General features: G+C 36.9%; 1 protein-coding gene across 1 annotated transcript in view; it reads right to left on the bottom strand.

The window, feature by feature from the left end:
* Nucleotides 1–317: 317 nt before the first annotated feature.
* The window catches only part of LOC113278901, a 30,071-nt gene continuing 19,247 nt past the window's right edge, over nucleotides 318–11,141 (bottom strand). Inside the window, exons 2-6 of the mRNA XM_026527624.1 lie at nucleotides 5,932–6,001; nucleotides 4,032–5,373; nucleotides 3,748–3,910; nucleotides 3,507–3,616; nucleotides 318–781 (exon numbers count right to left, since the gene is read on the bottom strand). Coding sequence (XP_026383409.1) covers nucleotides 318–781; nucleotides 3,507–3,616; nucleotides 3,748–3,910; nucleotides 4,032–5,373; nucleotides 5,932–6,001 — 2,149 coding nt within the window. The remainder of the gene's footprint in view (nucleotides 782–3,506; nucleotides 3,617–3,747; nucleotides 3,911–4,031; nucleotides 5,374–5,931; nucleotides 6,002–11,141) is intronic.

Below are 11,141 nucleotides of genomic sequence, written 5' to 3'. Positions count from 1 at the left end.
AGGGTTGATCAAGAGTTTTGGAATAAGTGTAGAGGCCACTGCATCATTAGGTAACTGTTGATGATGTCCTGAGCCTAAACTGGAGTACATAATTCTACAGCACTGGAAGTTGAGGTAGATGAAGCATTTGGGAGCCTAGAAAGAGCATCTGCAGCTTTGTTTTCTAAGCTTTTTTTGTAGTGAATTGTGTAATAAAACCCCAAAATCTTGATGAGTCACCTTTGCTGCAATAAAGTTGTAATTTTCTGTTCCATGAACTGCCTGATACTCTTTTGGTCGGTGTTGATGATGAAGTGGTGCCCAGTGAGATAATGTCTCTATTGGGTTACTGTATTGACAACAGCCAACAACTCTTTCTCATAAGTAGATAGTCCCAAAGCTTTTGAACCTAATAGCTTGTTGTAGAAAGCAATGACGCTCCCTTCCTGCATGAGAAGAGATCCAACGCCTCTAGAACATGCATCAGTTTCTACCACAAATTGTTTGGTGAAATCGGGAAGTGCAAGCACAAGAGTAGTGCACATAGCATTTTTAAGGGTATTGAAAGCTTCTTCATCTAATGAAGACCAAAATAAGGAATTTTTCTTTAGTAAATCAGTGAGAGGTTTACTGATTGTGCCATAACCTTTTACAAACTTTCTATAGTAGCCTGTGAGGCCCAAGAAACCTCTTAACTGCTTGAGAGTAGTAGGAATAGGCCAAGACTTCATACAAGCAATCTTTTCAGGATCAACAACCACTCCATCTGAAGTAATAATGTGGCCTAAGTATTCTAGAGAATCTTAGGCAAAAAAATATTTAGAAAATTTGACAAATAACTTGTGTTCTCTAAGCAAGGAAAGAATCAGTGAGAGATGTTGCACAAGTTCTTGAATGTTGGATCTATAAACCAGGATGTCATCAAAGAATACAAGAATAAATTTCCTCAAATATGGACCAAAGACAGAATTCATAAGTGCTTGAAAAGTGGCAGGAGCATTTGTAAGGACAAATTGCATTACCTTGAACTCATAATGGCCATGATGGGTTCTGAATGCTGTTTTATGTATGTCAGGGGTATTGTTAGAGCATAGCTCGGTCGACCTCGCATGCGTTGTTATATCAAGCATGTTTGTCAATGTTAATGATCAAAACTATAAGTGTTGATTTCTAGTCTATTATATCTAAGTCTCGGACTAGGATAAAAAAGTGTAGTTGAGCTCAAGGACTTCATGGCGTTTCATCATACAACGACGAAGATCTATACTAGGAACCGTGGAACTTCATCAACAAAAAGGTATGTGGAGACTTGAACTTATCTATCACTCAAAAGTCTATCTCTTCTATCTCCTACTTCTTATGAGACAAAAGTCGTATGCTATATAGACTAGATCATACACATTTGACATTTCGAGATGAGTATTCATTGCTTATGTTTTCTCGAAATAGTATGTTGGTAAAGCGTTTCGCTTTGATCAAGTTTATCTTCACCTAGTGACGAAAGTCATGAAAAGTTTCAATTACTTTGAGAATTGCTCTGACGTAAACCGGCCTGTGAATAACGGATACATAGCGTCCTCTGGGAATGTCTCAATGATTGGAATTATAGTTTATATTACATAACCATATATTCCTTGAACCGAAGTTTTCGAACTTTGTTGATCAAGAGAAATCGGGAGGATTGTGGAATTGGCTTGCCAAGTCCGCGAACCCAGTCCGGGAACTCAGTCAGCGAACTTTCGGAAGTTCTCGACCGAGAATTTCTGCTGGATTTTCCAAAACTCGTTTGTGTGCTAAGTCCGCGAACTCAGTCCGCGAATTGGCGGAAGTTCTCTTTCCGAGAATTTCTGCTGAGTTTGGAAAACTCAACCGATTAACTTAAGTCCGCGAACTTGTTTGTGAACTTAAGAGGTTATGATCTAAAGATATGCTCTTAACATGAAACTTAAATTACTAAGGAATGCTTTATGCAAACCGTGGACATAGAGTTCATGATCCGATTTAATAAAATCGAATCATCTTTGTTTCAATTGTGTCTTGTGTAGTTACATAAGATCTCATAGCAATTGAACAACTCTTTAACTAGTTCATTTGAGTCAATTGAACTAGTTATGGTGAAGAAGAACAAGGTTAATATGAAATGCTCATATGGTTGACCTTTTGGGTTACTATGTTGAACCAACATACACGTACACGTTTTGGAATGGTTTTCACGAACCCAGTAAACGTTTACCAAAGTGTGTGTGACAAGCTATGTTTTTCGATCTAACGGTTGAGTAATATTAGCTTGAATCTAAATCAGGTTTTCATCTAACGGTGAATATGGATTGCTTTGTAACTAAGGCAAAACCCTGATTTGAAGGCTATATAAAGGAGACATCTAGCATTGTGCAAAACTAATCCCCACACATCTGTGTGCTAATAGTGATCTCGCTAGAGTAGATCTCCATTAACTCTTGAGTTTCTTCTCTAAACTCGAGTTTACGACTTAAAGACTTCATTGAGATTGTGAAGCCAGACCGATACTACTTTTATCGTAGTTGTGTGATCCGATCTTGCATCTTCTATCGTACGAGTACAATCGATTGATTGGATTAAGATCGTGAGAGTTCTCCGATATGCAAGATAAAGAATTCCAAACATCTTCGTCTCACTGTTTGTGATTCCTCGACAATCTGCTTGTGTAGTCAGGAAGGATTGTAGAGAGGTGATTGATTAATCTAGGCTGTTATTCGGGAATATAAGACCGGATTATCAATTGGTTCCTGGTTACCTTGATTTTATATCTTAAGATGGAACAAAACCTAGGGTTTATCTGCGGGAGACAAATTTATCCTTTGATATACTTTTCTGTGTGAGACAGATATGTTTATTATCAAGTCTGTGATTTTGGGTTACAACAACTCTTGGTTGTGGGTGAGATCAGCTAAGGGAATCAAGTGCGTAGTATCCTGCTGGGATTAGAGGCGTAGGAGTACAACTATACCTTGTATCAGTGGGAGATTGATAAGGGTTCAACTATAGTCCAGTCTGAAGTTAGTTTGCAGTAGGCTAGTGTATGTAGCGACTTAATATAGTGTGTATTCTATCTGGACTAGGTCCCGGGGTTTTTCTGCATTTGCGGTTTCCTCGTTAACAAAATTTCTGGTGTCTGTGTTATTTCTTTCCCACATTATATTTTTATATAATTGAAATAATACAGGTTGTGCGTTCGTGATCATCAATTGGATATCCAACCTTTGGTTGTTGATTGATATTGATTGATCCTTGGACATTGGTCTTTGGTACTGTCCAAGTTCTTCCTTGTATTTGATAAAGACTCACTATTGATTTTAGCTTGAGTAAAAATCAAATCAAGAGAGAGATATTAACTCCTTGAGATACTTTTATCTAGATTGAGTCTGACTATCTAGTTGATTCTCTAGCAAAGTATTTCAGAGTTAGTCAATACAGATTGCTAAGCGAAATATTGGGTGGTGTTGTTAGACCCCCGCTTTTTCAGGTATGAACTCTGATTTGGTGATAACCAGCTCTTAAATCCAGCTTAGTAAAAATTCTTAATCCATGTAACTCATCCAAAATCTCTTCAATAACAGTGATAGGTAATTTATCCTGGATGATTATGAAATTGAGCTTCCTATAATCAACACAAAACCTCCAAGTATTATCCTTCTTTTTCACTAAAAGTATTGGAGAAGCAAAGGGACTATGACTGTCTTGAATATCCCATTTTTGAGCATTTCTTGGACCAAGGATTCCACTACTGACTTGTGGATGTAAGGGCATTTATATGGTCTGAGATTGACAGCTTGTGAATCAGGTTTAAGAGGAATTTGGTGGTCCAAAATTCTGGGTGGTGGTAATTGTGTTGGCTCCTCAAAGACATCAGAGAATGTGTTGAGTACTTCTTGAACAAGTGTGGGTATGTCAGCTGGCAAAAGAGTAAGAGTAATAGAAAAAAAATTGGCCAACTAAAGCTGGAGTGTTCTTCCTGATAAAGTGTTTCATGGCATTATTACTAAGCATCATGAGAGTTAGTTTAGTAGATGCACCTTGGAGAGTAATCTCTTGACCATTGTGAATAAAGGAAATAAAAAGTTTGGCCAAGTTAAAGGTGACATCTCCTAAGGTTCTCAGCCAATCAGACCCCAAAACTATATCACACCCTCCTAGAGAAAGTAATCTCAAGTTTGCAAAAAATTGTTGTTGTTGCATTGTCCATTGGAGTTGTTGATAGATTCCAGTGCTTGTAGTTTTAGCTCCATTAGCCACAGTAACTAACATGTGAGCAGTAGGGTGGACTTCACAACCTAATTGAGTTGCAAGAGCAGAGTCAATGAAGCTATGAGTACTACCTGTGTCAATTAGAACAATTATAGCTTTCTTTTTAATGAATCCTGGGATTCTAATGGTGTCAGGATTGGCATTGCCAGTAAGAGCATGACAAGAAATCTCCATATCCGAGTCAACGAATTGCTCTTCCATAGGCACTTGTGAAGGTTCTACTTCGTCAGCTTCATTATCAGCCACCATCAAAAATAACTGTTGGGACTTGCATCTATGACCTGGTTGGTATTTGTCATCACAATTGAAGCAAAGTCCTTGGGATCTTCTTTTACTCATCTGCTCATAAGAGAGTCTTCTGATTGGTGGTATATAGGGAGTTTTAGGTGGTGTGTTTGGAGGAGCTGATGTATTGGATGTGGATGCTCCAAAAGTGGAAGGTGGAAGAATTGGTTTGGAACTAGAAAATCTGCTAAAACCAGAAGTAGTTGGAGGTGATTTGAGTGAGATGGGGTTTGAAGGTTGCTGTTGAGATGCAAGTGCAACTTTTTGTAATCTAGCCAAAAAAAAAGATTGAGAGAGTGTTGTAGGTTTGTGCATCTGAACTGAGCTCTTAAGAACTTCTTTTAACCCACTGATAAAGCTCAGTATAAAGTACTCCTCAGTAAGATGAGGGTTTTTACTCAGCATTAAGGCCTTTAATTGTTCAAACTGCTCAAAATATTCTTCAACAGATGTAAGTTGAGACAATTTTTTAAAACATCCCACATAGTTATCATTTTCTAGATCCTCAAAACGATTACAAATAGCTTCAACAAAAACAAGCCAATAGATGAAGGTTTTACCAGTAAGGAAATCTAGAAACCAAGAATCAACTTTGCCTTCCAAGTATAAAGAAGTAATTTTTGTCTTTTGTTCATCAACAGTTGAGTGGATCTGAAAGAACCTCTCACACTTACATATCCAACTGCGAGGGTTATCACCAGAAAATCTAGGAAAATCAAGTTTTGGAGCTTTAGAGAAGTGACTGAAAGTACCCTTTTGATTGTTGTTGTTGGAGCTCGCAGCAAAAGGAGATCCCTGTGGTTCTGGTTGAGGTCTAGAAAGAACCTGTATTAGTCAAACTTAGCTTGATTCGCCTCAAAAATTTTCACCAAAGAAGCAAACAAGGTATCTTGTCGCTGAGCAGCTGATGTACGTTCTGCTGCTTCATGAGTATGTAGATTTGTGAGATTTTTGATGAGTTGAGACAGTTCACGGGTGGCCGAATCTACATCTTTGATGGTTGGACCAGTCATGGTGTGAAGGAAGAAAGAGAAAAGATCGACTGAATGATACAAAATGTGATCTACTGAGATATATGATGAGGTAATATAGAAGATTAAGCGGAAATGTTATTCCCCTCCCCTTTCTACTCCCTACTCCCCTCCCTGATGACGTGTTTGCCCACATGTTTAGCTGATTTGGACGAAATACATTATCTATCTCTCTGACGTGTGGTGTATTTTATTTATTTCATTGACTTTCCCCTTTCTCTATTCTCGTCTTCCTTCATTCTTCTTCTTTATTTTCATCTCTGATGTTAATGGTGATATAATTCTCTTATACACCGAAGAATGGATTTTGATCAACAAATATAAAATTCTTCCTTATATAAGAGAATCTCACCTCCATTACCATCAGCAGTTTACCATCACCTTCGTAACAGTTTTGTTTTACAGGCTTACTATCAATACAACTAACACAAAATCCAACATTAAAATCAAGTTATTGATCAAATTGCATATGACCCATTGTTTAATAGGAAATTTCGTTACCAAATATGATCTTAAACCTATTCTAGATCTTGATTTCATATTTTCCATCATCATATCTATCTTGTTTAGATAAATCTCAACACCTGTATCGTACTTTCCAATCCATATCAATGAAATAGACCTAGAAAATCTAGGATTTCCAATGGTAAATTGATCAATTTAATTCAGGAGCTAAGATTTTTTTTTTTAATTTTTTTTAATTTAATTTTTTTGAGATGAAGTAGAGATTGGAGGGTTACCTTTTCCAAATAGCAGAAAATTTGAAATCTTTAGTTTACAGAAAGATCATAGCTTTTGATAAAAAATTTGAAGTTCATCCATTTGTGACTGGAAAAAACTTAATCAGAAATAGTAGGAAAGAACAGAAGAGATAGAGGAGAAAACAGTGAAAAAAAATATAAGAGTTTTGTGGATGACGTGTTTTATTGATTTTATTTATCAAGTGACACATGTAAAAAACCCTCATCAGGTAGGAGAGTGAGGAGGAGAAAGGGGAGGTGTATAGCACTGCCGAAGATTAAGTGGGACTAAACAATATTCAGGTCACACAGTACATCTGGGTAGAAGAGTAATGGAGATATATCAAGTAAACACGGTATCCTCAGTACCACTGTATTGCCTCTTCTCTTCTATTTTCATGATAAACATTCAATTCCAGGTACAGGCATAATAGTGGCGTGAGCTAAGTCCACGAACTGGCAGAAGTTCTCGACCCGAGAAATTCTGCTGGAGTTTGTGAACTCAGTCCGGGAACTTAAGTCCGCGAACCCAGTCCGCGAACTTGAGTAGGTTATATCTAAAAACGATGTTTGTGAACTTATTCTTATATAAACTAAGGAATGCAAATTGCAAACCGTGGCTATATAGTTCATGAACCGATTCGAGTGAATCAAATCGTTTTTGCTTCGATTGTGTCTTGTGTAGTTACATAAGATTTCCTTGCAATTGAAAAACTCTCTAACTAGTTCATTTGAGTCACTTGAACTAGTTATGGTGAAGAAGAATATGGTTGATATGAAAGTGATCATTTGGCTAACCATTTGGTTGACTATTGTTGAACCAACAAATGTACAAGTTTGGGTACGGTTACACAAGCCTAGAAACGTGCATTTCATTTGTGTGTAACAAGCTAGTTTGCGATCTAACGGTTGAAAGATATTAGCTTCAATCTAATCAGGTTTTCATCTAACGGTGAATATTGAATGCTTTGTTACCAAGCTAACATTGATTGCAAACCCTGATTTGAAAGACTATATAAGGGAGAACTCTAGCAACTGGGAAACCTAATCCCCACACCTTCTGTGTGGTACTAGTTGTGTTAATCTAGAGTCGATTCTCCTTTGACCTTTGGTTTCTTCTTCTAAACCAGGTTAATGACTTAAAGACTTTATTGGGATTGTGAATCCAGACCGATACCACTTTCTTGTAGTTGTGTGATATGATCTTGTTGTTTCTATCGTACGAGTACAATTGTAATAATTGGCTTGAGATTGATATCTCTGATAGGAAAGATATAAAAGTAATCACAAACACTTCGTCTCATCATTTGTGATTCCGTAATATCTTTTTTCGCTGTGTCGATTAAGATTATTGTGAGGTGATTGATAATACTAGGCTGTTCTTCGGGAATATAAGTCCGGGTTATCAATTGGTTCCTGTTCACCTTGATTTATCAAAATACAGAACAAAACTCGTAGGTATAATCGTGGGAGACGGATTTATCTATTACAGTAGACTTTTCTGTGTGATACAGATTTGTTTATTAAAGTCTTCGACTTTGGGTAGTAGCAACTCTTAGTTGTGGGTGAGACCAGCTAAGGGAATCAAGTGCGTAGTATCCTGGTGGGATCAGAGACGTAAGGAGCGAAACTGTACCTTGGATCAGTGTGAGATTGATTGGGATTCAACTAAAGTTCAGATCGAAGTTAATTTGGAGTAGGCTAGTGTATGTAGTGGCTTAATACAGTGTGTGTTCAAACTGGACTAGGTCACGGGGTTTTTCTGCATTTGCGGTTTCCTCGTTAACAAAATTCTGGTGTCTGTGTTATTTTTTTTCCGCATTATATTTTGTTATATAATTGAAATATTACAGGTTGTGCGTTGTTCAATCAATTAGAATATCCGACCTTTTGGATGTTGATTTAAATTGGTTGACACTTGGATATTGGTCTTTGATACCATCCAAGTTATCTCTCTAGTATTTGATAAAGACTCGCAGATTTCGATTTGCTTGAGTATATATCAAATTGAGAGATTGAGATATAAACTCTTTGATATACTTTTTATCTAAATTGAGTCTGACTGTCTAGTTGATTCTCTAGAAAGTATATTGGAGTTTGTCCACACAGATTGCTAAGCGAAATATTGGGTGTGGTTGTTGTACCCCCGCTTTTTCACTTAGGATAGTTTGCAAGAAATGAAAACTCAAGTATTTAAGACCAAAGTTATCTGGACATCAAGGAAATTCCATAACCGAAAATATTCTCAAGATATGCACTAAAGTACCTAATTTTTTTTTTCTATTTCCAATTAATGTCAAACCATATTTCCGAAATCTCTCTTAGAAAAATCCTATTATTAGTTTTGCACATTAACTAACTAATAAACCTTTTCCAGAGGATATGCATTAATTGATGGTAATTATAACATATATGCTTGAAAATCATAATTAAATATTTTTGAATATTTCGGTTTGGGATCACCTTGAGCATCAAGGAATATCTTTGGATAGTTAATGATAAGAGTTATGCACATGTTCAAATAATTTCGACATCTAGAAGTTTCCTATCTTAGCAAACCTAATTCCAAATTCGCACACAACATAGAGAAATATGTGAATATTGGAAACTCGGTTTTGCTCGTGGGACCTGTTATACCATGACTCACAATATAGGTTGTGATCGGTTACACCATGCTTCCCAGTGTAGGTTGTGAGCGGTTACACCTTGCTTCCCAAAGTAGGTTGTGAGCGGTTACACCTTGCTTCCCAAAGTAGGTTGTGATCGGTTACACCATGCTTCCCAGTGTAGGTTGTGACCGGTTACACCTTGATTCCCAAAGCTAGTTAGGATCGGCTACACCTTGTCACACAATATAGGCTATGACCGGTTATACCTTGATTCTCAATATAAGTTAATATCGGTTCTACATTGTCATCTTACTTTGGTCATGCAAATATTATTCAATGAAGAATCGGACCAACAAACTTGTGATTTCCCTTTCGATTATGAAACAAGTTCATACATCTACTTCCTTAAACCAATGTAATAATACATAGTTTCCTAGGATGAAATCACACCAATATCACACACATAATCAAGTAACTAAATACACAGATTATGTTGATGTCGTATTTACGAAGTTCAAAAGATAAGCGTTATACTTCATAATTTATTATAATTTCTTGATACTTTGATCATTATGCTATGACCAAGTCTAATCACTAGAGTGTCATAAATAGAGCTTCGCATATTATGTTTTCGATATAAATTGACTTGAAAGATATATTAGGAACGAAAACAAGTCAAGTCAGTATTACTAACCTCAAGTGGAAGGATGATGAATTCGCTGCAGTCCTTACTTTTTCACATTCTTCAGGTCTTCAGAGTGATACTTGTAAGTCTCAACATTTCTGAACTTTCTAGTCTAACCTAAACGAAGTTGACTCTAGTAATTAATCAAGCGACTCTAGATGAGTTTTGATACTAAAATATGACAACCAAACTTGATATATAAATGCTTGGTGGGTTCAATCTAGCATGCTCTAACCCTTGGTCTTACTAATGTCATCATAGAAGAAGATAATCTGGCTATAGTCAAAGGTTGTCATGGTAATCTGAAAGAGGGGCAATGGGAAGATATGATTTTGTTAAATGAGTGTCAGAGTGTGCTAAAATCTATTAGTGGTTGTGTTGTTCAATTTCAAAGAAGGGACTATAACCAGGCATCTGATAAGCTTGCCAAAGCAGCTATAAATAGTATTAGGCATCAAGTTTGGTGGGAATGCCACCCAAATCATTTAGTTAATGTCCTCAGTCAGGATCAAATGTAAGCGCCTGTTTGGTTTTCCCTCCCAATGAAAGTTTCTTCCTGTTTGCTCACCAAAAAAAAAAAAAGAGGAATCCCATATAATTATTCTTTTTGATTTATGAAATGCTCTTTTATAAGTAGTGGTTTGCTACCTACAAATCCATGTAACTAACTCGGAAACCAAAAGAAAAAAAAAACTATCGCCACGTACAAGTGGAGTTCGAATTCTTTTTTACAGCCACCAAGTGTCTATCTTCAGGTATAACATAGTTCAAAATATATTATCATACATAAAAAAATGGATATTGTGTCATCCAAAAGGCACGTAATTGTCTTTATCCTTAAAACATTGAAATGGGGGTTGCAGTCGCTTAAACTCTACCTAGCAACTTTCAGGAACAAATTATGGACTCCAAATTTGTTAGGGAATTTTTTTTGGGAATGAACATACCATAGATTTGCCAATCTTGCTCCCACTATGGGATGAGAAATTACAAAAAAGGATGGGTAAATGGACAAAATTATTGGTCTACCCATTCCAGTCCAACAAGAGACGTGTGTCTCATCACAGTGCGTGTGGGTCATCTTAAGACGCGCAGGCCTTCTTGAACCGCTAATAATTGTGCTTTAACCGCCCGAGAGGCTTTTTTGACCGTCCAATACTTTTTGGGTTCCCGATGGATTTTTTCATTACACTGTTGTTTATGGGTGAAATCTGTTTCTACTGGTTTTGGTAAATTTGGATGTGTGTGGATGAGAAACGAATCTAAACCCTAAAAAAATGCAATGCACGGGAGTGCTTTTGATTCGAGAGATCAATCTATACAATTCTGGCCTAAACCAAGAAATGGCCGTTCCAGACTTGCTTCGGTCACAAAGTGAAGGAGATGGGGTTGATCTTAGGGAGGGAAGCGAAGAAGGTGTTGAGATTGTGAAGGTGTTGGCTGTTTATGACTTGTATCAGAATGTTGAACTGGCTTGCACAATGTAAGCTATCAGTTCTGGGTGTTTTTTGGATACTGTAACAACACT

Source organism: Papaver somniferum, chromosome 5 (genome assembly GCF_003573695.1).
Source record: "Papaver somniferum cultivar HN1 chromosome 5, ASM357369v1, whole genome shotgun sequence".
NCBI classification, from domain to species: Eukaryota; Viridiplantae; Streptophyta; class Magnoliopsida; order Ranunculales; family Papaveraceae; genus Papaver; species Papaver somniferum.
The sequence above is the reverse complement of the archived record's forward strand: the minus strand, read 5'-3'. Positions and strand labels throughout refer to the sequence as shown.